This window comes from Trifolium pratense, linkage group LG2 (assembly GCF_020283565.1).
Source record: "Trifolium pratense cultivar HEN17-A07 linkage group LG2, ARS_RC_1.1, whole genome shotgun sequence".
NCBI classification, from domain to species: Eukaryota; Viridiplantae; Streptophyta; class Magnoliopsida; order Fabales; family Fabaceae; genus Trifolium; species Trifolium pratense.
The window spans coordinates 3,746,340-3,774,249 of record NC_060060.1 but is presented as its reverse complement, the minus strand read 5'-3'; the positions used below and the strand labels follow the sequence as shown (position 1 = coordinate 3,774,249).

The window sequence follows — 27,910 nt, the reverse complement described above, 5'->3', positions numbered from 1 at the left end:
ATTGATGGCGATGGTATTGAAGTAGCAGTTTGGTTAGGAGAATGATTTTGGCAAGATGGCGATAGTATTTTGTTTTTGAAGTTTATGAGATGTTGAAGAAGAACATCAAGAACAAATGAATGAAGATGATGAAGAAAGGGGAAAAATTAGGTGTTGATGATTTATCATTAGAACAATAGACCTACAAGATCCAATTGTTCTCATTTAGACAAAAATATCTAATGGTTCACATTTAGACAAAAATAAGTCAGAAGAGAGCACTCTCACTGATTTAGTGTAACTAGTGTGTATCTTATGCACAAATGTACTACAGATATGTAGAGACTAATTTTTTAAGTCTTGTAAAACATAAAAGGATGTCAAATTCTTCCTATGAATTTTAACAATGTTGCATGCCCATGTCACGAGTCGAACTCATGACATTGATTAAGTTAGAAGAGATATGTGTCATTTCATCTAAGCGTTATTGGGTTCTTGTTAATAAACGCATGACGACCATATTAAAAAAAAACAATGATAGTAATTTTTTGTCATGTCCAATGATAGTAATTTAAACATTAATTTTAGTGTTTCTAAAAAAAACACTAATTATAGTGTAGAATAAAATAGTTTTAGTCAAAATTAAAACCGAACAAATGTATTAATAAAAAACCTAAACAAATGTGTAATAATTTAAAACATTTTTTAAAGAAAAATATTTAAAATATTAAATAAAAAATATGGTAATAACAGAAAAATAAAATTATCTTGTTCAAAGAAAAATAAAATTATTTGATATTTTAAAAATTACTATAATAAAATCTACCTAAAAAAAATTATAATAAAAGCCTTAACAAAAAAAAAGCCTTGACCAAAAAAAAGCTTTGATCAAAAAAGTTTTAGTAAAAAAATGCTTTGATCAAAAAAGTTTTAGTAATAAAAGATACTCTTCGTAGGTTTACCGAAAAACTGATGTATCTGGATTCTGGTCTATAAAATGGATAAAATATATCAATTTTCCAATGTATCTAAAATATGATTTTCTTTTATTTATAATAGTGACTGGAAAAAATATTCATACTTAAAAATACTCTCTCCTAATCCAAAAAAAAAAAAACTATCTCCGATCACATTTATAAGTAAATTTGACTTTTTTAGTACATTGAAAATGTACGTGGTCAAATACATCATTCTTCAATATATAAAAAAAGAGTCAGGATCCGTTGACACCAACTAGTTTGACACCAAATGTTACACCTCTCAATAACGTTTTAACCGATATAAATTTCATAAAATCCACCGTTGGATTGAAAGTTTACATCATATAGATCATTTGTGTAAAATTTCAAATAAATCCAAAATCATTTGATATGTTATTGAGATACATCAAAATTAACGGTTTTTGTATTTTTTTAAATGCCGTTAATCTTTATGTATCTCAATAGCATATCAAATGATTTTGGATTTGTCTGAAATTTTACACAAATGATCTATATGATGTAAACTTTCAATCCAACGGTGGATTTTATAAAATTTATATCGGTTAAAACGTTATTGAGAGGTGTAACATTTGGTGTCAAACTAGTTGGTGTCAACGGATCCTGACTCATAAAAAAAATCAAATTTACTAATAAATTTGACCGGAAAAAGTATTTAATTTTACATTGACTACACAATGTTATAACTTATATATCAACATTTAATATACAATTATTATTTATCCGTTCAAAACTTTGACCATGTTTGATAATATCTACTCATCTACTCGTTCGGTACATTTTATAGGTTTATTGCATATTAAATGTATCTAAACTTTATTATAGTCCAAATACATTAATTAAACAATAAACTTAAAAATGTGAAAATTATTTATTAAGTGTCACATACGAAATATATATATATATATATATATAATTGTAAATCAAATTTTTTTTTGCTGATGTGACAGCCTAACAAAGCTTCTCTTTTTTCCTTTTTTTTAAGCTAAAGTTGGTGCTTATGTGTCATCTCTCAAACTATTATGATGATGATGTGTCATCTTTAAAAAAAAAAACAATGAATAAATATGGCTAATGATATCAACTTAATGGAAAGAATACATAAGGTCAAGAGTTATCTTGCATTGAATCTTCTTTATTTACGAAAATAATTACTACCTATTTGTTTTCTTACATTCTAAACTCTCTCATATAATGCATACATATAATACATCAACCTTTCAATTATACTAATCAGTAATCACCACTAACTCTTCATTTTCCATCAATTAATTGGTAACAACAATTTGTTATTACAATTGCATTTGCATTTCTACTTAAATGGACATCCTCTTTTTACAATTGCATTTGCATGATGATGCCGAAATAGAAGGATTTTGTTTAAAGGTAATTAGCTCTTACATAAAAATGTATTTTTATTTCATTATTTATTATTTATTTTACTTTAACATTGTACCATAGATCTTTGGATTTATATGTCAATCATTTGTTTTACTTTTTATTTTGTGATCCGGTACATTCTGACATTTAACACCTTGATGTTTTTGTTATCTTAGGAAGGAGTACTCCATTGAATTATTCTATCTACCTTTGTCAATCGCATTACTTTTACTCTTTGGCAAGGTGACAAATGTTTGTTTATTTATTATAATATTTATATGAATATTCTCTAAGTATTTGCTTCTTCTTTTGTTACTATGGTACATTGGTACTTATAAGATATTCTCTATTTGCTTCTTCTTTTGCTACCATGGTACTTATATTGATCTTTCACGTTTTTAAAAAATGCCAAGATTTTACATTTGTTTCATGAATTGTAAACTTGAGTATGCATATATAAAAATTGTGCTTAGTTAAAAATTTTGTTCTCTTTTAGGTTGAGTTGCTACCAGTCTCATGAATTGTACATTTTTAGTCTTTATTTGTTGAGATGTCTGTACCAACTGACAGATTAATTTTTTTTTACAAAAATTGCCTTCTTTTACAAATTATCTATTTCATCAAGTTTTAATAATGAGAATTTTAATTTTAATTTCTATTGATCATATGAGTTCACGCATGCTTGAATTTTTATTTGGGTGAGAAGGTTACGAGATTCACACTTTGATCATTAACGCAACATTGTTGTTGCTGAATGTGTAGCAACATCACAAATGGAGTTTGGAAAAATATTACTATGACCAATTAAATCAATTCTCAAGCTTTATCATGGAGGAAGTCCTAACCATGGTATCATATGGAATTGCATTATATGAATAGTCCTATTCAATTTCTGTTTCAGAACCATTGTATAGAATTGAATAATTTAGAATTTATTTTCATTAATAAGAAGAGAGATATGTATATTTTTAGTCAAAAAAAAAAAAGAAGAAGAAGAGACATGTATTTTTGTAAACTAAAAAAGCTTCACAATTTCTCTTAAGTTCTCTCGATTTCTATATAATCCAATAAAGTAGCACAAGAACTGCATTTTTTAAAATATGAGCAATTTTAAATTGCTTAGAGAATAGAGAAGAAGAGTAAGGGTAAGCAGTTACGCTATCTGATACATAATTTAAGATGAACTGAACCAAAGGATGAAAAAGATAAAAAATCACCAAAGATAAAATACATTTCAACAAGATTTTTATTCAAACCTTTTTAAATTTATTAAATAAGACTAAAAACAATCATGCACGTATATCTTTGTTATAAGTTTTGTTTGGTATGTTTGACAATTGATAAGTTGACCGTCACCCTCCTAAAACTAGAAAAAAATAAAGGTATGTAAGTTGGAGGAGAAGCCGAAGGTAGCCGATGATGAGAGAAATATTTTTTATCAATTGATAATGAGGGAGGTATTAATGTATAATTTGAGAAGGAATAGTAATTTTTTTTTAGGATTACTTAAAAAAAAAAGAGTACTAATCCTTTTTTTTTTGTTACACTATATGAGTACTAATCTAACAAATATGTTTCATACATTTCTCTTATGCTACCGATAACAATACCTTTCTACATTTATATATACAACCATATTCAATTGTTCAAATTATATTCCTTTCCTTTCATTTCAGTATGAACGAAATCGTCAGATAGTAGTGTGCATATACTTTTCTCAACAAACTTTGCAATGCTACATGTGATTTCATTATCAAAATTAGAATTATCCTAATGTGGAATACTTTGAACATAACTAAAAAAAGATATCAATCGGAGCAAATATAGAGTTCGCCGAAAACGTATTTTTAATTTATTTTTTTTATTAATCAAAGAGTTTTTATATACGAATGTGACCTAAATTATTGTCTTGAATTTCTTTGTGTTATGGATTATTTAGTATAAAGTTCAGTTTTGAGTCATCATCACTTTCTTCAATTTTTTATCTATCTCTTTATATTATATATTTAATTGATGAAATAAAATATTTGAAAATATTTTAATTGTATTATTAAAAAATAATATATCTATTAAAATTGTTATTACTAATAAAATTTTCTTAAAAATTATTTTAATTAAGCCCGTGCAACGCACGGGTTAACACGATAAATCATATGTATCAATATCAGTGGATCAATTGTATATTGTGTAAAAGTATAGGATGATTTCGATTTCAAAAAATGTGTTATTTATTTCTTTGTTACTAACTGTTCTTGCTTTACAGTTCAAAGATGGTAAAAGCAGCACTATCGACGTGCCAAGAGTTTTTGTTCACATTACCAACGACTTACCTAGTCTTCAACTGAGGCTTCATTGTAAAGACAAAAATCGTGATCTTGGAGAGCAATTACTAAGTGTTGGACAAAGTTTTGTCTTTGATTTTAAACCTAATTTTTTTGGAGTATCCTTGTATTTTTGTTCATTTTCATATGTCGGAGGATTTCACTACTTTGACATTTATGATGAACATCGAGATAAGGATAATTGCAAACATGAATGTCATTGGAAAATAAAGAATGGAGGACCATGTAAGGAAGTATCTCCGACTGAAGAAGAATGTTTTCAATGGAATAAAGATGTTTTAGAATGAGGACAACTTGGTGAAGAGAATAATAATAAAAATAATAATAATAATACAATAATATTGTGTAACTTGATCAATATTTTACTTATTGAGATTTATGTAGTATGAAGAAATAAACAAATATATTACAAGGTTTTTATTATTTTTTCCTTAAATGTCAACCATAAGAGTGTTCTTTTATGGGTAAGGGTCTAGTTCGCATGAATATATGATAACTTTACTATGGTAGTTTTTTCTTCTTTCTTTTCTCTTTATTTTGCAATGAGTGAACAAATTCTAGTGTGGTATTGCTAAGGTATGTTGTACTTATTTATAGAGATTTTGAGACCTTAACGTAATCAATATTGGTCAAATTCGTCCATTACTTTATTGATATGTTCAAATCTTAATATTATTCAATTTTGTAACACATTTGGTAAATTTTAAAGATATTGCAATGTAATCAATAATTTATTGGTTGATTTGTATTTTCCATAACTTCTACAAATAATACAAATAACTTATAGGTGCACCGGTTAAGAAAGATTAATTTATTTCATAACTTCTATAAATATTTAAATAATTACTTTTTTTTGCGTTAGAAATAAATGAATATTCAAATATGCGTGTATGTCGGTTTGATTCAAATAAGAATTTAATTTATATGCACCGTCAGTGTAAAGTTATTTGGCACATGCGTCTAATAATATACCGACACATCATGTATGGTAATTAAAAACACATGATGTGTTACATTCATTAAATTATGTAGCAACACGTCATTAGATGTATGTGTAAAAAAAATTACATCGACAGTGCACAACAATTAAACTCTTCGAATAATAGATATATACTATTTTTTAATACGTAGTCTATTTTATTGTAATAATAGAGGGGTGTATTTATACTTTTATATATTCTCTCCGTCCCAAAATATCAGCAAAAGTGAGTCAAACAAACTTGATGTATTTGGTTCAAAATTTGGACCAAATACATTCACTTTTGTTGACTCATCTTTGCTTATATTTTGGGATGGATGGAGCATATATTAATACGGGTCTATTTTATGATAATTTATATGAAGGCATTTTGTTGTAATTTATATACAAACCTATATTTTTACTTATATATTAATAAAGAATATATTTTTATATAATATTTTATTTTGACAAATATATAGTGTTTTCTTAACCTTCAAACCTATACAATTATGTGACTTTCCTACATTTTTTTTATATTAAATATTATTTAAATTTAACATAGTTACTACATACTCCCTTAACTATGTTAAATTTTATTACATAGTTACAACATACTCCCTTTGATTTTTTTTTTTAAATTATCCAAACCGCCCTATCCATTCAATTTGTGGACCAGTTTGATTTTTAAAATATTAAATATTACTATTAATTTTTCTGTTTATTTTGAATTTATTACAAATTTATGTTAACTTATATTAATTTATGTTTTTTTTTACAAGTTATATTAATTTATGTTAAAAAATGTAAATATATACTAATTTATGTAAATTAACCTTACATTTTTCACATTAAATTTTTAGTTAAATTTTATTGTTATTTTATGTGTTTGACACCGACTTGACATTAGTACAATTTTAAAACGCAAGGAAGCAACTCATGGTATTAATCTTTTACCTCATATTATAATGACTATTTATATTTTAACCAAATGAAGATGAAATTAAATTTTGTACGTAGTTGTATCCATATATCCATTAAAAATATATGAAACAAGATGTACAATATCATATGGACCACTAAACCACCACCAACATTAACTAGTATCAGTTTCAATCCTTATTCATACTAGAAATAAGTTGTAGAATATTATTAACAAACAAAACCATCGTTTTTAATCAATCGTTAGTGGGTCCAATGATAATTAACACCGAACTTAATAAAGAAAACTACGTTTAGATTCCTACAACTGTTTTTATTTTTATTTGATAAGCAGATTCCTACAACTGTGATCGGGCAGGGCTGAAACCACTTGATGCCGTCAAATTAGACAATCCAATGAATATCGATATTTTATTATACATGTTGGTCAATATTTGTGTGTTCAACCATCCGGTCATGTTTTAATGTATTGTCATCACCTCAATCCAAGAACATCCTTTTGTTTAAGTGTTGTCATATAGTAGCAGAATTTTAACAAACCGCTATTGGTTGGTGATGTGATTTAGTATAAAATGTTGTTTATCTAAAGTGTTGTCATATAGTATGACATACGTATCATTAAGCATTGACACTAGATACTTCCAGCTTAATGACATACCTTTCATTAAGTCTAGACTCCGACCCATGCGTTGGACAGGTTTTGTGGAGTGTCAAATATATGATTTAAATTGTTATTGTTATAATTAAAATTAAAATTGCAATTAAAAAAAATAAAATGAAATTTTCATCTTATGCATTAGGTGCGTTTTTAATAGGTTAGTTCTTAGCTATCATTATCTTATACAACATATAAAAACCTTTGATCCTTGCATTTCGAATGCCAACAACCATAATTTGGGTGCATATCAAATTAACAAAATACAAACCAATGCACTATTTCATTCACTCAATTGATACATATACTATCTTACAAAAACTATAATTTTATAGGCATAGTTTCCTTAACATAACACATGTCTACACTCACCATAACTTGCATTTCAAATCACAGCACATAATATGCTTCAAAATCCTATGGATAACTGCAGAAAAAGAAGGGGAAAATAGTGTCTTGTACTTTGAGAAAAATATCACAAACACACCTTAAAGAAACAAAAGAGCACATTAAATTAGCCATAAAAAATTCAGAAATGTTACATAAACACACTTTTTGAACACAAGTTGGACAAATATACTGATTTTCATTTTTTTAATAATACATTATACTTATCGATTTGCGTGCATAACATGCAATCAAAAGAATGTGTAAGAGTACAAAATAAGAAAAGCAACTTCCAAAATTTTCAACCAAGATCTTCGGCGATTTTGTGGTGAAACTGTAACAACAAAAACACAAACATAAAATCAGTATAGCATTGATCAGTTTAATTTCAAGAGGATTTAATTTAATCAGAATGGCTATATAAGATTAACAGATTTTGTTGGATAATTTATCTTTAAAATATAAAAAACACAATTTTTTTGACAAATGCTTAACTTTACCCGTCGACTCAAAATTGTCTTCTAAAGTTGTTCATCGAACCGCATCACCTAGTAAATCAAAGTTATAATCACTTATAAATGTAGCAACCATTCCACATAAATTATAATTGAATCAATACATCAAATTAAATTTAGCAATCTACGCAAATATGTTGTGATAAAACAATTGTCTTCTAAAATTCATACCAAAAACATGTGATGTAAAACACCAAATTTTGCTCATGGTCATTTTATCGAAACACATGCAATGCATTTTATCTCGGTTACTAATTCTAACCCTACTAAACTACACACCTCTGAAATCAAGTAGTTTAAATATTTGTAGAAGTTATGGAATAAATTAATCTTTCTTAACCGGTGCACCTATAAGTTATTTGTGGAAGTTATGGAAAACACAAATCAACCAATAAATTATCGATTACATTGCAATATCTTTAAAATTTTACCAAATGTGTGACAAAATGAATAATATTAAGATTTGAACATATCAATAAAATAATGAACGAATTTGACCAATATTGATTATGTTAAGGTCTCAAAACCTCTATAAATAAGTACAACATACCTTAGCAATACCACACTAGAATTTGTTCACTCATTGCAAAATAAAGAGAAAAGAAAGAAAAAAAACCTAGAGCTATAATGAAAAAATCATTGAAAATGATGTTGATGTTGTTGTTTGTTGCAATTGCAACTATCTTTGGAGAAGTTGCCCATGGTGCAAGAATATTGAAAGGTGATGATCCTCCACAATGTTTTCCACAGCCAGAAGCTTGCATTATAAATCCAAAATGTTGCCCAGGTCACCCTCCTGCTACACGGTTTTAAATTTGAGGGGTTATTCATCCGATGTAATAAATTGAAATAAAATTATATGAATAAAATTACGACTATGATTCATTTTTGTTTATGTTTGTTACTTTTGCATTTTGTTATAGGTTTTATCTTCTACTATATATATATCAAAACTAATATCTTCTACGATGTTGATTTGAGCAAACATCGGTGACTGGATTTTTTTTAACAATCCATGACTCACTCCCCGTGGACAAATCTTATGGAGGAACCCTTTAGATTTTTGAGGCATTGGATTCTTTTTTGCATTACTCAAGTCGACATTTTCGCTTCCGCACGTCCAACCATGCTTCAATGTTAAATACACATAATTCTTTGGAACGTTTTTTTTTTGGGTACTTTTTGTATTAACATATATAAAAAATACACGGGAGATGTGAGTGAAACATTGGTCTTGACAATATGTGCCCTTGCCATTGTCTCCGACAAACCTTCCAAGTTCTGCCATTGATCCTATAAAAAAATGTCATTAATTTTTGGAACCTCAGAAATCTTCTATCACAATTTTTTGTCTTTACTTTTAATCAAACTCTTGTGTGCTTTTATATTTTTGAATGATTTTTTGTATTGACATTTATAATACTATAACAACTCTCTATAAATAAGTCCACATATACTTTAGCAAACCACACGAGAATTTGCCAAAGAAAGAGAAAAAAAAGATCCTAGAGCTGTAATGAAAAAATCATGGAAAATGATGTTGATATTGTTGTTTGTTGCCATTGCAACTATTTTTGGTGAAGTTGTCTATGGTGCAAGAACATTGAAAGGTGATGATCCTCCAGTTTGTTATCCACAGCCAGAGGCTTGCATTTTAAATCCAAAATGTTGCCCTGGTAATCACCCTCCTAAACTGTTTTAGATTTGAGGGGTTATTCATCTTATGTAATAAATTGAAATGAAATTTTATGAATGAAATTATGATTATATATGATTCCTTTTTGTTTATGTTTGTTAATTTTGCATTTTGTTACATGTTTTATCTTCTAGTAGTACAATATATGATTCATTTTCTATTGATGCCTAAGTCATAGGACATTTCAAAGGACAATAAATTTTAAGATTTTATAGGATTTGAATTGGCAACACTAACATGTTGGTGCAGCCAACACTAAACCTGAAAAACGGTGAAAAATTTAACTGTCAGATGTTGTGTCGCAAAAAGGTTTAGATGGATCATAACTCGAGCTCCCAAAGCAAGTCTGTTGTGTGTAAACGTAAAAATTTATTAATTAGTCTATGTTGATGAAAATTGCAAGAGTATAATGATAAAAAAGATAGAGTAAACACTTAACTTTTTTCGATTTTGATAACCTCTCCCTCCCTAAAAGAATCTACCCTCTTTGGTTGCTTTCTCCCTGACGAAGGTTCGGTGATTCTTTGGCTACTACCGTTCGATGATATTGAGGATATGCAAGAGCCATCGATTCTATCCGGTGAGGTTTGTGGTCCATCAGAAATAAGGGATCTCAAAGATTCACTCTGCGGATGCTTGGTTAGTGAAGCTTTAATTGATCACAAAATGCATTTTGATTGCCCTGCAGATGATTCCTCCTACCAGGCATTTTGAAGCTTTAATAGGGAATTTTGAATGCAAAAACCTAGGCTTATAGGAAGGAATAAGTCCAAAACTGTGATTTTTCACTGATATTGAGCCAAAAGAGATTAGTTGCATCAACAAATTTGAAGCCTTTAGCCTTGTATTGGTTGGTTGGCATACGAATATCCTCCTATTCGAGAATCCGAAAGCTATTTGCTTTACTAGCATCAGCTCTAATCAAAGATTCCAAAGTTTCCATCTTACCTCCAAAAGAGAAGGAGAAATGGTATCCTTGCAGATTTCTAGTTTGACATAATGAATATGAATCTTACTTTATGGATTAATATGAATCTTAATATAATGAATATATGATTCCTTGTAAAATAAGGGAAGGTATCTGAAGCCAATTTCATTTGACAATGTGTTTCGATATGATAACTTTATAGAGATAACTATCAAACCATATGAGTTAAGAAAACCACCATAAAAGAACTAGACCCTTACCCGTGCGATGCACGGGTGTGATGCGATTGTTTTTATTTTACAATTGCATAAAACTGAAATATTAAATATTATCAAAATAATAATAATAAAATAGAGAATCTGATATTCAAAAGATTTATTTTCTAAGGAGAAGTGATGTGACATTGTAAGTGAGTGGTTAAATGAATAAATATTATTGGTTTAAGGATTATGATTTACTTTACATGAGTAACAGAATAACTATCTAAAATTTATATATACAGGAGTAATAGGATATATCTCCGCACAACATATAAATCTATTTCAAAATACACAAAGGATTGGATTAAAAGAGATGTGGCAAAATCTAAGTCACACAATTGGCATATAAATAGTGACAGAATTAGAAAAACTCAAATAAAACAAATAAAATTAAAGGGTACATATCTTTTAAAAATATTCCAAAGGGACATATGTGAAGAGCATCAACCTCACAGTTCAGTTCTTTTGAGCAAGAGATGATGACCCAAAGCCTAAAATCAAAAATTATAAAAATAAGTATATCAATAAAAAAAATGAATAAATAAAAAAGTAAACGAAAGGAAAGTAAAACAACTATTACATAATTCAATTAAAAATAAAGTATATATTATTTAATTTGTATCATAATAGAATATGAATACACATATACAGTAGCACTTAACTAAACCTATAAATGGATGTGCAACACAAAAGTTAAATGTATGATCTGCAACAAACAAAAAATGTCAAATTCTCTTAATTTTATTTGTTATGCAAAAAGTTAATTTTTGCAAAAAATAAAATAACTACAACAAATCATGGTTTTAGAAAATAACATAAGTATTTATACCTGATGCACAAAAGATGAAGAGACAAGATAATGGAAAGAGAAATTGCACATATAAGATATGAAAAAATCTATTCTCACGTTCAACCGAAAAAACAAATGGTAATATTGTTAAGCACATGATTGCGCCTCAGGGGATGAAAATATTTGTTTATAACATTCGTAATGGTTAGTTAGGAAAATATGAATAAGATACAAATTAAAACAATTGTAACCTATATATTAAAATATTGGTAGAATAGTCTGAGGGATGAAAATTGAATTGTGACTTAAGAGATGAAAAAATATTACCGAGAGTTACAAAGTTAATTAGTGTGTATTTTTGTATTCTCCTTATTATAATATAGTAAGCAAAAGTTATTATATTCACCAAAAAAAGTAAAGGCTAAGTAAAGGCTTGAGTGAGTGTATATTAAAAAGTCATAAGTATATAAATGTAGAATATGAAAAGTATAATAATAATAATAATAATAATAATAATAATAATAATAATATAAGTAGAAATGATGTGGTATTGTAGAGTGATTTAATTGTATTTAAATAGATGATGTGTCTAAATGAAACAATTTGATTGGTCTAAATGGATTAGGGTTAGGAGAACTATTTAGGAATTATATATATAGATGAAGAAATAAACAAATATATTACAAGGTTTTTATTATTTTTTCCTTAACCATTGCCATTGTAATGAGAGATAAGAATTTCAATTTGTGTCTCGTTCCTTGTTCCCTTGTCTCCTTATTTTTTAGTAGATCAAACATAATAAATCATCATTTACATTAATTATATTAATTAAAATATGTTTATCTCTAGTATTTTACTTGTGGTCCTCATGAGTGCGGCATGCACCTTTTAGTTTGTTTCGGAGGCTTTTGTTTTGGTGGGGCATACTAAACTCACTACGCACCACACCACCGGACGACTCACTTGAATGTTGAGTCTTTCTCTGGCGACAACTTGACATCGTCGCCTGCAAGAGAAGGCCAAAAATTGGACTTTACTAAACAAGGAAAAAAAATTCTATTTAGTAAAGCAACAAGAAAAAGATTGAACACCGCATTTGTGCATCCATTTTTTTTGCTCGCTAACAGCAAAAAAAAAATAGCACACACTAGAAAGTTCTTTGAATTATGTCTGCATAAGGTGCGGGTGTTATTCTAGTTAGACATTATATTTTTGTTATTGATATTTTTTTTAGAATAAATCAAGTATCCTCTGTATAAATGCAAATATTAATCTCTAAGTCTTGTAAAATTTAAATAGATGACAAACTTTTCCTAAGAGTTTTAGCGTTGTTGCATGCTCAAAGTCAGAGATCAAATTCATGACATTGATTAAATTAGAAGAGACGCACGTCATCTCATCTAAACATTTTTGAGTTGTTATTAATGACGGCTAGGGTTGGGAACATGCCAGGTCAGGCCAGGCCTTGATAGGCCTGAGCCTGGCCTACGATTTTTCTTCAGGCCTGAGCCTGGCCTGCGGCCTATCAAATATTATTGTTTTTGGCCTGGCCTGAGCCTTTTAAAAGTCTGGCCTGACCTTGTAGCCTATTTAAAAGCCTGTGTTACATTAAAGGTTCTCTATATAGTCTTTTTAAATAGGCTAAACAGGCCTTAAAAAGTTCACATTTAAATTTTTATAATTTTTACAACATTAAGAAAAAACTAATAATATGATTAGCACAATAATTAAAAACTACTAAAATGACAAATACGATTACGACAAAGTCGCCATAATTCAAATTGTTTGCTAAGTGTAGTCAGCAACAATCCAACAACCAAAATATATAGGATAAGTTGCTACTTACTCGAGAGAATGAGAGATGGAATGGAGGTAGGGTTTCTACTTTTAATTTATATGCGTGAAATATAAAAACAAATATATTTTCTCTGTTTTGTTAAAAAAAAAATATTTTCTCTGATATTTTGTATTTATATAAATAATATTTTTTTATAAGATATAAATAATAATTATTATAAACAGGCCGGCCTATCAGGCTTCGTAGGCCTTTTTAGAAGCCTAAGTCTGACCTATTTATGTAAACAGGCAATATTTAAAAAATCAATGATAGTAATTTAAACGTTAATTTTACTATTTCTAAAAAAAAGCATTAATTGTAGTCCTTATGGTCCTTAATACTATATAAGATAAAATATTAATTTGAAACAAAAAAATGTATTAATAATTTGAAACATTTTTAAAGAAATATATTTAAAATATTAAATAAAAAATATGGTAACAATATACTAGTCCTTATGGTCCTTAATACTATATAAGATAAAACTTAATCTTTAGATACAATGAATACCTAATGTATTTGACTTATAATATAGGCTGGATACATTATTTAATGTATCTAATTAAAGAATAAATTTTCTTTTATATTATAAAAAAAAATTCTTTTATATTAAGCACCGAAGGTAGTATTACATAATAATAAATTGTGAGGATAGCTAAACAAACAAAGATACATTACATGTAATATGCATAGATCGAGGTTCCAATCATGATACTTCCACTTATCTATTATTTATATGTTTAGGAGTTTTTTCTCATGGAAACTTTCCTATGTGGCATTCTCTTGCTTAGCCAACTTTGTTTTCATCCTACATGGCATCTTCTCAAGCATGAGTTGCTTATGTGTCATTTGTTTACAACTTCTTGAGTTTTATATTCACAATTTTGGTAGTTTTTGATCTTCTTATCACATTTAAAACTCCTTAAAACTCCTATTTAAGTTTTTTTTTTTAATTCTCTTTGTTTATAGGTTTCCTTAAAACTCATAGTATTTATTTTGCACATTCACAAATTAGGAAAATAAACATATTATATTTATTAACAAATCAAAGTTAAAGTTGAACGCAAATGTCAATTTTGATTTGTTAATAAATATAATATGTACCAACAAAAAAAAATTATATATGAGTAGGGTTGGGAATAGGCCAGGCGGCCTACAGGGGCCTTCGGCCTGGCCTGTATAAGCCTGGCCTGGCCTGGCCTGGTTATTAAAAATGCCAGGCTTAGGCTTTAAAAACGGCTTGTTTACATAAATAGGCCAGGCTTAGGATTCTAAAAAAGTCTACGAAGCCTGATAGGCCGGCCTGTTTATAATAATTATTATTTTATATAATATTATTATTTATATCTTATAAAAAATATTATTTATATAAATACAAAATATTAGAGAAAATATTTTTTTTTTTACAAAACAAAGAAAATATATTTGTTTTTAGATTTCACGCATATACATTAGAAATAGAAACCCTACCTCCATTCCATCTCTCATTCTCTTGAGCAGCGGTCTCCATCACACCGTCGTCTCTCACTCTCTCCGTCAGGCCTCTCTCTCAGGTTCCATCTCTCTCTGTCTCTTTCTTTCAATTTCACATTCCCAAATATTCAATCAGTTTTTTTTTTTTTTATAAATTGAATGTTGTTGTTGGTTTATTTTTTGTTAATTTATATGTTCAATTTGTTAGTTATAAACTGAATCAATTTGTTGTTCAATTTTTTTTTGTTCAATTTTATAAACTGAAACAATTTTTGTTCTTGTTGTTAGTTTTTTTTTTTTTGCGCAAAACCTAGACAATTTTAATTTTTTTTTGCAACTGGCCAATACAGAGGAGGGCGATTTCCTTCTACTATTTCTTCGGCCTCACTTTCTATATGCATATATTGATTTAGCCTCTCCACTGATATTATGTGATTTGCAAGAGTGCATTGATTTTTAATTGAATATATTAAGGAATTGTTTGGTGAAAGGCCATAAGATAAAGCCATGGCAATAATTCCTGAAATAAAGGATGTTGAAATTTAGACATTTCATCAAGATAGATGATGTTATAGTTTTAGGATAAAATCAAATAATTTGAGGATAATTACATTGTTCAAACTATGACATTTTAGATAAAATAATGACCAAATTTTCACCTGAGGTGAAAGTTCCAGGGGGGCTCATAACTATGCAAAGAGTTGTCGCGGTAAGAACAACTGCACTGATTGTTTCTAACCGTTGGATTAACCACTCATGTTGATTCACTTTTACTTGAAATATTTTGTTTGTGTGATCAAAGTCTAAATGTATGTTGTTGTCACCGCTTGATATTGAAATTATTTTTATTTATTTTTTTGCTTTGTATAGCAATGTCTACTCAAGTAGAAGCAAACCCAACTCAAGAGGTGAATCAACATGAGCCTATAGATTCAACTCAAGCAGAAGCACACCCAACTGAAGCAAATGAAGATGAAGACCCAGTTCTTGGGAGAAAGAGGAAAAAAACAAGTAAAATTTGGGAGGATTTTGATTTAGTTAAAATTAAAGGTGTTATGAAAGGTGTCTGCAAATACTGTAAGAGTAAGTTTGCTTACACTGGAACAGAAGCTAGCACTGGTGCTATGTGGAGACACATTGATGCTTGCATAAAAAGGAAATTGCATATGAGTACCGAAAAGAGACAAACCACTATTCCATTTCAGCCTTCAAATGCAGTTAATCCCTTTATTGTTCCTGGTGCTAGATACTGTAACGAAAAGATGAGGGAAATAATGGCAACTGCTATGATGGTTCATGAGAATCCTTTTAATGCTGCCGAACATCAGATTTGGGTGTGGGCCTTCGAATATGCAAATTCTGAATTTCGCAAAGTTTCACATAAAACTGCAAGAAATGATTGTGTGGCACTATATGAGAAGGAGAAGAAAATTTTGAAGACACAATTGGAAAGTGTGAGCAAGATTAGTTTAACTACAGATATGTGGAGATCTAGCCACCAAGTAGTTGAATATATGGTCATAACAGGACATTTCATTGATGTAGGGTGGAATCTAAACAAAAGAGTTTTGAGTTTTGTGAAAGTGTCTGCACCTAGGCGTGGTATTGATGTTGCCGATGCGATTTATAAATGTTTGAAGACTTGGGGGATTGAAAATAAGGTTTTTTCAGTATCTGTTGATAATGCTTCTTACAACGATTCATGTTAGATGCTCAGAGGCTCATTGTTTCATGTTAGATGCTGTGCCCATATATTGAATTTGTTAGTGCAAGACGGCCTTAGTAAAATTAAGGACACTATTTTCAATATCCGTGAAAGTGTCAAATATATTAATCACAATGATGGAAGACTAAAGGCATTCTGCGACGTGGTAGAGCAAAAAGGTTTGAAAGAAAGGAAACTCATTATTGATTGTCCAACAAGATGGAATTCAACTTTTAATATGTTGTCTACTGCTTTGAAGTTCAAGATTGCATTTGCATCCTACCAAGAAAGAGAGCCTCATTATGATTTAGCCCCTTCACTTGAAGAATGGAACAAAGTTGAGAAAGTTTGTAAATTGCTAGAAGTGTTTAATTATGCTACTCATGTGATCTCAGGTAGTTTATCAACTCTTTATTTGTACTTTATTAAGTTTGTACTTTTTTTAAATATTTTAATATAACTACTATTTTAAATGTAGGTAGTGAGTATCCGACTGCAAATTTGTATTTGGCTGAAGTTTGGAAGGTGAAAGTAATACTTGATGAGGCAGATGAAGATGCAGATCGCTTTATGAGAGAAATGGCAAGTCCAATGAAAGCAAAATTTGACAAATATTGGGGGGAGTGTAATCTGTTGATGGCTATTGCTAGTGTTTTGGACCCTAGGTGCAAGTTTCATATGGTGCGTATATGTTTTCCCAAGATATATAAATCTCAAGAAGTTGCCGATGAAAATATTAAGAAGGTCAGATCTTCATTGGATGAGTTATATGATGATTATGTAGCTCTATCTTTGGCAGATGCCTCTTCTTCTAATGGTAATTTGAATAGTAACACTCAATCATCCTCCCAAGCGAATGTTGCAGCTGTCAAAACTGGATTTGATGAAATTATGTGCCTTATTCAAGAAAATGTAGCTATTAGTCCAATGAAATCAGAATTGTAACAATATCTTGATGAAGGTATTTACGTTCCTAACACTACCTCCTTTAGTGCTTTGGATTGGTGGAGGAACAACAGCATGAAATATAAAATCTTGTCTAAGATGGCTGCTGATATATTAGCAATTCCAATCTCAACTGTGGCATCTGAGTCCACATTCAGTGCCGGAGGTAGAGTTATTGATGAATTTCGCTCTAGATTAAGTGAAGAATCTGTTGAAGCTCTCATTTGTGGTGGGGATTGGTTTCGTCACAAGTATAATGTGACTAAAAATTCAAAGGTACCAATTGATATGATATTTTATTAAGTAGTATTTATAATTGACTGATGCTTGTGTGTTATTGGTAATTCAGTTACGGTTCATTAAGTAGTATTTGAAATCATAGTAATGCAATCATAGTGATCATAATAATGTTGCAAGTAATCATAAATCATTTTTTTAGTTTTTCCTGCAGTACTAGGCAAAGGGAAGTTGTGAACTAACAAATATGTTTTTTTTCTTTTGGCATTGAAGGTTGGAAAAGAGGAGATACAAGTCAACTTGAAGATTTGATGTTAGACTTTGTACCTTGCGTTTTAGACGTGTTTTGCTTACACTTGAAGAGTCTGGATTTGAAGATCCAATGTTTTGCTTATTTATAGTGTATATTTTGGTTGTTGGCTTGTTGCTGACTACACTTAGCAAACAATTTGTATTATGGCGACTTTTCGTAATCGTATTTGTTATTTTATTAGTTTTTAATTATTGTGTTAATCATATTATTAGCTTTTTCTTAATGTTGTAGAAATTATAAAAATTTAAATGTGAACTTTTTAAGGTCTGTTTAGCCTATTTAAAAAAACTATATAGAGAAGCTTTAATGTAACACAGACTTTTAAACAGGCTACAAGGCCAGGCCAGGCTTTTAAAAGGCTCAGGCCAGGCCAAAAAAAATAACATTTGATAGGCCGTAGGCCAGGCTCAGGCCTGAAAAAAAATTGTAGGCCAGGCTCAGGCCTGTCAAGGCCTGGCCTGGCCTGGCCTGTTCCCAACCCTATATATGAGTAAGGAAAACAAAGAGAACAGTGGGTGCCAGTCACAGCATCTAACAACATGATCCAATAATTTTTGGAGGTGATAAAAAAAATAAAAAGTAAAAAGAATTATATCGATCCAATTTTAAATAAAACTATTTTTTTTACTCAATTTCAATAAAACCATAAAAACGAAAATGCACTTTTTTTTGCAGGTACTATCAAAGAACTATATCAAAATATTCATAATTTTAAAGACCTATCGAAAAGCCCCTTACAAAGTCATGGACAAAATTTATATATTTAATATCTATAGGCAAATGTAATTTAATATATAAAAAATTCATAATTTTTATTTATTTATTACGTTACATATACAATTTTTTTTGTTGACAATATATAGCTATTTTATACTATTGAAATTTTCCTCTCTCATGCTCAATTTCTTAGGTGGCGTCCTCTCATTTCTTTTACCGGTCAAAATCTCACGTGACAATCTCTCAATTCATTTTGCTGATGTGTCATTCTTCTATGTTTTTTCCTTTAGTCATTAGTGCTCAATTATAAATATAGAAATTGCTCAATCAGGTTTTATGAACAAATGTCTATATATTAATATTTTGATACAATTGAAATTTTACATATGGAAACTTTTGATTATTGACCAACTCATTTTTGGAATATATATTGATTAAATTAAATCAATGCTGAAATGTATGGAAATTTCAAAAATTAAGGACCAAAAATCTACTATAGTTTCTATATATATACGGGTCAAGTTCAACATGTAAAAGTGAGGTTCATTGAGTGTCTCAGCGCCCCTTCTCTATTTTCTCTTCTCACTTTCACTACTCTTTTTTTTTTTTTTTTGGACAGAATCACTACTTTTTTTTATCTATTGCTATTGTTGGTTTTTTTTTAAATAAAAAATCTATTTCTATTGTTGGTTATTTCTTATTTATTTATTCAATATAATTTTTGTTGCTCTCAAGTGGAATGAAATCTAAATTTTATTTGTTTTTCTTTGCAGGTATTTTATTTACTTGTGTTAGGCTACAATAACAGGATTCAACATAAAAAAGAGAAATCATTTTCTTCTCTAAAGTCAATAATATTTTGTAAACTTCTTTTTAAGAAGCCAAAATATTATTCATCTATCTTTGTAACTTTTATTTACTATTTGATATTTGTTAAGGTGATACACAAAAATGTAAGAAATTATTATTATATGTAAATTTACGGGGCATTTGTTTTTTTTAAAACGACAAATAATAGATGCTCTCAAATTCCAACAATGAGAGGAAATTGTTATGGATCCATAACAATATATTGTTGACAAATATATTGATTCATCTATTTGGAAGGTGAAACTTATCATATTTTTATTTTTTTGCATGTCGGAGTTAATTTTCGAAGATTTTCTATCCATATACCAATATTGGGACCACTTTTTCTTAAAATTTGTACAGAACCTTTATTTATACTCATGTATGGGGTTTATTTTTTTGTAATTTTTACGGAGTTAGATTTCTACAGATGTTTTAATACGTATTAATGCTAGATACCTATTTTTTTATAATTTTTACTGGTACTTATATTTACACTCATAATAATAATAGTGCATTTTTTTTATAGTTACATTTGTTTTTAGTGTAAACTCTGATACACTTACTTATTTACTTTAAAAAGTTGAAATTTTAGTTACTATATATTACTTAACAAAAAATACATTAATTAAAAATAAGAATAAAAAAACTAAAATTAAATTTAGAAAAACTAATATCTCAACTAATTAACTTTAACCTTAATCATATATGATAATAATCTAATTTTTTTATATGATGATCGACGAGATTCTTGCAGACACTGATGAAGATGACTACGATGGATAAATAACATGTGGATTGAGAACAGAGGAGTGGATAAAATATTCAAGTTTAATTCTATAATCAGAAAATTGTACTAATTTTGAGTTATAATTCTTTATTTGCAGATCCATATACGGAAGAACAACATTGTTTGTTATTCAAATTAGGATTAAGTATTATCAATTGATGTTAGAGTTTTAAGTATTTATTTATATTTTTTATATTTTATTGTCATTTTTTTTAATCATATGTTTACTTATTAAAAAAGAATTGTTGTTCGTATTATTTTTTATTGGATTTAAATCATGCTTATAAATGTTTTTTTTACTATTATTTATAAATAAATGTTGTACTCTATTTTTTTACTCATTATTTTTTTATTTGTCTAATTTTTCATGTGATATTTAACAAATATACTGATAAAATAATAGAAACTCCTCGAATGACTATACTATAGAATGAATTGGAAAAATGTGGAATTGAGAAATTGATATGCTTAAAAAAAAAATTATTCTTAAACTTCATGCTTATCACGTAGAGAAAAAGGTGTCATTGTCTGAAATATAAAAGGAATGAAGTAATTGACTTCATAGATTATTTTTCTATTTCATTTTATTATTTTATTAATTATGGTTTACCTTAACGTGGTTTTTCTAATAAAAAAAAATTCATAGTGATATGTACCAAACAAAATATTAAAATATAGGGGTATTGATAAAAAAAAAAAACCTACATGGAGGTATTAAGCAAAAAATAACTTACACGGGGTGAGACATACATTTGTAGATTTTATTATATAAAAAATATGATATCCATTGAAAGCAGGGAAAGTAACAATGATTTTATATATAAAAAAAAGAATTAAAAGCAATAATATCATGTATTACTTTATTTTTATTCTCCATATATCACTGTAAAATAAACAAATAAAAATAAAAACAAATAGATACATTTTTTAAAATTTGCACATTAACAAATGAGATATGCTTAAAAAAATTATATAAATTTTTTTTGTGTCAAGCAAATGACAAACAATTCTACTGTTCATTACTTTTAAATAAATAATATTAAAATCAAAATCGCCCCATTTTGCTTCTCAAATGTGAAATTTTTTCACACGGGGACATGAGATAAAATACTCCTGAAGAAAACAAATGTCTAAAGGAGAGAGATGACGATTAAGAACAAATATATTAACCGTTAGATTAGTTTTTGCATAATGACCTTTTTTTTTATGAAAATAAAAGAACAAATATATGAACATGTGAGTTGGGAACGCGGAGTGGAGTATCACTCTTCATTCTGTCATTCTCCTTAAAATCTCCAAAATTTGGATATTTTATCATATTTAAATAAACTATTACATTAAATATAAAATTAATTTTACAAATAATTAAAAAAATCACAATATTAAAATTTTAATAATCCATATTTTTCATGTGTGAAAAAAAAATGATCTATATTTTTCATAGAACATTAACCCGGGCGATAGCACGGGTAAGTTATACTAGTTCATTTTAAAATGTGGAATTTTAGCTACTAGGCTAATTGAAAAAAAAAAATATATATATAGTAGACAAACAAAATTATTAGATATTTTAAAAATTATAATAAAAGCCTTAATTTTTTTTTTAATAAGGCAAAATTTTATTAGAAACAATACAAGTAGAAGAAGTACTTGCAAGACAAATACAAGAAAAAAACAGCACAAGCGCCCCTAACACATACAACTGCCGGCCGAACACCATAGGCATAAGCCCCGAAACCACCACCCAAAAACCATGGATTTTCAAGCCCACTCCAAGCCGCAACGGAAACAGCAGCCACCCTGTCAGCCCTCAACGCCTAAGACATTGCCCTAGATCCCAACACCATTCATAAAACAAATAAATCGGAATTTTATGACGACTCATTTCCCATGAAAGAAGCTTATAATAAAAGCCTTAATTAACCAAAAAGATTATAGTGATAGTAATTAAATATAGGGTCGTGTTAACGAGTGCTCTGAGACACTTTTTAACCATCTCATTTAAAAAAATAATTTATTCAAAAAGTGAAATATTTCAATTTTCAATGTGTTGAATTCACACAATTCTATAATTTTTTTACAAAAACTTAATTACTACTATTTAAGATCCTTAAAGAGTGTCCCAAAACGAGTGTTCCAAAACACTCTTTACGCATTTTCCTAAAAGATATTACTAACTTGAAAATATTTGATATTAGGTTGACTATACGTAAATTATAACCTTTATTAGCATTTAGCAATTAATATACAATTAATATTTTCCGTTCAAACCAAAAATAACTTGATCATCATATTTGATATAGTATATATATATAACACAAATTAATAAATCATATGTATCAATATTATAGTGTGTCAATTATACATTGATCATAAGATGATTTCGGTTTCAAAAAATGTGTTGTTTGTTTCTATGTTACTAACTATTGTTGTTGTTTTACAGTTTAAAGATGGTGAAAGTGGCCCTTTCGATAAGCCAAGAGTATATGTTTCTATTGTCAACGATTTACCTCATATGCAACTAAGGTTTCATTGTAAAGACAAAAAAAATGATCTTGGAGAGCAATTACTTCCAAATACTGGACAAAGTTTCACCTTTGATTTTCAACCTAGTTTTTGGGGTGTAACTTTATGGTATTGTTCATTTTCATTTTATGGATCAGAAATTAAATGGTTTGATATTTATGTTGAAAAAAGAGATCAAGATAATTGTAAACATGAATGTCATTGGAAAATTAGGACAGGAGGACCATGTAAGGAAGTATCTCCATCTGAAGAAGAATGTTTTCAATGGAATAAAGATGTAGATTCATCAACAAGACAACTTGGTCAATAATAGTTTACCTATTGAAATTTATGTATTATGAAGAAATAAATATATACTGTATTACAAGTTTTTACTATTGTCTCCTTTACCATATTACGTACTAATATTTGAGTTTTGATTTTCCGGTTTTTACTTTTCTGTATCACTTTCTAGCTCTCAGAGTAACGATAATTTAGAATCCGGTCATAAGATAAATAATATTCAACTAACAATTGTTTCCATGTGAAGCGAAATTGGTTTTTTTTTTTTTTTTTTTGCTTTTCACTATCGATTTAATCTGATTCGAAAGTTGGTTCACCAATTTCAGCGTCAATGACAACTGAATCATAAGATCCTACAAAGCTGGTGGCGACGGCAACGCGAGCGAAAGCCCGATCTGGGAGGGTTAAAAACTAAGGTGCATTAAATGGCATTAATTATGGTTAAATGAAATTAGCGCAAAAAACATAACGTATGAGAATAACGGGCAGAGGCTAAGTCAAATTAAATTAAATGCTCAACAATTAAGGATATTTAATTCCTTAATTGTTTTTTATTGTAAAAAAACAAAGTAATTACCGTAAATATCCTCTTCTTCATTTTTTTTGACAAACTGTAAATATATTTTTTTTTTAGCATTACCAGTTTAATCTGTAAATATATCTCCGACTGAAGAAGAATGTTTTCAATGGAATAAAGATGTTTTAGAATGGAAAGGCCAGACTCTATAGGATGGGCCAGACTCTATAGGATGGAAAGACACAAATACTCGACATTTTACTGTTCAGAGTGCTTATGATTTGCAACGGGAGAATGTTCACCATATAGATGGGGACTGGACAGGGATTTGGAATTGGAAAGGACCACACAGAATTCAAACTTTTATGTGGTTGGCCGCTCATGATCGCCTTCTGACTAACTACCGCAGGAGCAGATGGGGAGTGGGAATTTCGCCCATTTGTCATATATGTGGAAATGAAGACGAAACAGTCATCCATACTTTGAGGGATTGCATATATGCAACTCAAATATGGATCAAGTTAGTTGCATCTAACCATATTACTATTTTCTTCTCTTTTAATTATAGGGACTGGTGCTTCAAGAATCTTAGCAATGAGTATGGAGCGCAAAAAGAATGGTGGACATCCATTTTCATGGTGGCATGCTGGTATATGTGGAAGTGGCGAAACAAATCAATTTTCGATGAAAACTTTCGACGACCATCAAATCATATTCATGTGATCCTCAAGATGGCTAGAGATATTGACAGTTGCAAGCATAATCATATTATTAGAGGGCAACGGAAAAAGGACACCATTTTCATTGGTTGGAAGCACCCACCTGAAGGTTGGATAAAGCTTAATTGTGACGGGGCTTATAAAGAGTCAGTGGATCTTGCAGGGTGTGGCGGTTTACTTCGAGACTCAAATGGTCAATGGATTCAGGGATACACACAAAAGATTGGTGCATGTGATGCTCTACATACTGAAATGTGGGGTATGTATACGGGAATGAATTTGGCTCGAAGACAAGGAGTTACTCATCTCATTGTTGAAAGTGACTCCAAAGTACTAATTGACATGGTTACAAGGAGATGCAATTTTAATGGGGCCACCCCCATATTGATCCGTAGAATCCAGGAGCTCATAAACTTAGATTGGCACATCCAGTTTAAGCATACGTGGCGAGAAGGCAACAGAAGCGCTGATTGGCTAGCTAATCATAGTTTAGCACATAGTTCTTTTGATGTAATATCTTTGGAGAGTCCTCCTAGAGAGCTCCAGAGTATCTTCTTTGATGATTTTTCCGGGGCTTGCATGCCTAAGAATGTGTGTTTAGTTCCTTAATTTCTTTTTCTTTTGGGCTTTTGCCCTCTTCATGTACAAAAAAAAAAGATGTTTTAGAATGAGGACAATTTGGTGAAGAGAATAATAATAATAATAATAATAATAATAATAATAATAATAATAATAATAATAATAATAATAATAATAATATTGTGTAACTTGATCAATATTTTACTTATTGAGATTTATGTAGTATGAAGAAATAAACAAATATATTACAAGTTTTTTATTATTTTTTCCTTAACCATAGCCATTGTAACAAGAATTTCAATTTGTGTCTGGTTCCTTGTTCCCTTGTCTCCTTATTTTTTAGTAGATCAAACATACTAAATCATTTACATTAATTATATTAATTAAAATATGTTTATCTCTAGTATTTTACTTGCAGTCCTCATGAGTGCGGCATGCACCTTTTAGTTTGTTTCGGAGGCTTTTGTTTTGGTGGGGCATACTAAACTCACTACGCACCACACCACCGGACGACTCACTTGAATGCTGAGTCTTTCTCTGCCGACAACTTGACGTCGTCGCCTGCAAGAGTTGGCCAAAAATTGGACTTTACTAAACAAGGCAAAAAAAAAAAATTCTATTTAGTAAAGCAACAAGAAAAAGATTGAACACCGCATTTGTGCATCCACTTTTTTTGCTCGCTAACAGCAAAAAAATAATAGCACACACTAGAAAGTTCTTTGAATTATGTCTGCATAGGTGCGGGTGTTATGCTAGTTAGACATTATATTTTTGTTATTGATATTTTTTCTAAGAGTTTTAGCGTTGTTGCATGCTCAAAGTCAGAGATCAAATTCATGACATTGATTAAATTAGAAGAGACGCACGTCATCTCATCTAAACGTTTTTGAGTAGTTATTAATGACGGCAATATTTAAAAAATCAATGATAGTAATTTAAACGTTAATTTTACTGTTTCTAAAAAAAAGCATTAATTGTAGTCGTTATGGTCCTTAATACTATATAAGATAAAATAAAATATTAATTTGAAACAAAAAAATGTATTAATAATTTGAAACATTTTTAAAGAAATATATTTAAAATATTAAATAAAAAATATGGTAACAATATACTAGTCCTTATGGTCCTTAATACTATATAAGATAAAACTTAATCTTTAAATACAATGAATACCTAATGTATTTGACTTATAATATAAGGCTAGCTACAATGTATCTAATTAAAGAATAAATTTTCTTTTATATTATAAAAAAAATTCTTTTATATTAAGCACCGAAGGTAGTATTACATAATAATAAATTGTGAGGATAGCTAAACTGACAAAGACACATTACATGAAATATGCATAGATCGATGTTCAAATCCTGATACTTCCACTTATTCATTTTAAAATGTGGAATTTTAGCCACTAGGCTAATTGAAAAAAAATAAAATAATATATAGTAGACAGACAAAATTATTAGATATTTTAAAAATTATAATAAAAGCCTTAATTTTTTTTTGAATAAGGCCAAATTTTATTAGAAACAAGACAAGTAGAAGAAGTACTTGCAAGACAAATACAAGAAAAAAACAGCACAAGAAGCACCCCTAAACAGGTGGGGGGAAAAAGAAGAACATAAGCACGCTTGGACAGACCAAAACCTGCGCAAAAAACCAAACAAAACCCCCTCTAACACATACGGCTGCCGGCCGAACACCATAGGCATAAGCCCCGATACCACCACCCAAAAACCATGGATTTTCAAGCCCACTCCAAGCCGCAAAGGAAACAGCAGCCACCCTGTCAGCCCTCAACGACTAAGACATTGCCCCAGATCCCAGCACCATTCATAAAACAAATAAGTCGAAATAATTTTATGACGACTCATTTCCCATCTCCATGAAAGAAGCTTATAATAAAACCCTTAATTAACCAAAAAGATTATAGTGATAGTAATTAAATATAGGGTCGTGTTAACGAGTGCCCTGAGACACTCTTTAACCATCTCATTTAAAAAAATAATTTATTCAAAAAATGAAATATTTCAATTTTCAATGTGTTGAATTCACACAATTCTATAATTTTTTTACAAAAACTTACTACTATTTAACATCCTGCATTTTCCTAAAAGATATTACTAACTTGAAAATATTTGATATTAGGTTGACTATACGCAAATTATATCCTTTATTAGCATTTAGCAATTAATACACAATTAATATTTTCCATTCAAACCAAAAATAACCTGATCATCATATTTGATATAGTATATATATATATAACACAAAATAAATCATATGTATCAATATTATAGTGTGTCAATTATACATTGATCATAAGATGATTTCGGTTTCAAAAAATGTGTTGTTTGTTTCTATGTTACTAACTATTGTTGTTGTTTTACAGTTTAAAGATGGTGAAAGTGGCCTTTTCGATAAGCCAAGAGTATATGTTTCTATTGTCAATGATTTACCTCATATGCAACTAAGGCTTCATTGTAAAGACAAAAAAAATGATCTTGGAGAGCAATTACTTCCAAATACTGGACAAAGTTTCACCTTTGATTTTAAACCTAGTTTTTGGGGTGTAACTTTATGGTATTGTTCAT

At 29.0% G+C, this 27,910-nt stretch overlaps 4 protein-coding genes across 4 annotated transcripts; all 4 read left to right on the top strand.

Annotated features, from left to right (window-relative positions):
* The first annotated feature begins 2,297 nt into the window (after positions 1-2,297).
* On the top strand, positions 2,298-4,986 carry LOC123910193 (S-protein homolog 2-like). The gene is made up of 2 exons (XM_045961274.1): positions 2,298-2,363; positions 4,621-4,986. Exons 1-2 carry the CDS (start codon positions 2,298-2,300, stop codon positions 4,984-4,986), a joined length of 432 nt encoding a protein of 143 aa, XP_045817230.1.
* A 10,172-nt stretch (positions 4,987-15,158) lies between these two features.
* LOC123905693 (zinc finger BED domain-containing protein RICESLEEPER 2-like) lies at positions 15,159-17,792 on the top strand. Its single transcript, XM_045955398.1, has 3 exons — positions 15,159-15,220; positions 16,011-17,240; positions 17,324-17,792. The coding sequence occupies exons 2-3, from the start codon at positions 16,850-16,852 to the stop codon at positions 17,788-17,790; spliced, it is 858 nt and encodes a 285-aa protein (XP_045811354.1). The 5' UTR covers positions 15,159-15,220; positions 16,011-16,849; the 3' UTR covers positions 17,791-17,792.
* LOC123910188 (zinc finger BED domain-containing protein DAYSLEEPER-like) lies at positions 16,013-16,849 on the top strand. The gene has a single exon (XM_045961268.1). The coding sequence runs from the start codon at positions 16,013-16,015 to the stop codon at positions 16,847-16,849; it is 837 nt and encodes a 278-aa protein (XP_045817224.1).
* A 5,281-nt stretch (positions 17,793-23,073) lies between the features above and the next one.
* LOC123910178 (S-protein homolog 20-like) lies at positions 23,074-23,532 on the top strand. Its single transcript, XM_045961247.1, has one exon. It carries the CDS (start codon positions 23,074-23,076, stop codon positions 23,530-23,532), a length of 459 nt encoding a protein of 152 aa, XP_045817203.1.
* The last annotated feature ends 4,378 nt before the right edge of the window (positions 23,533-27,910 follow it).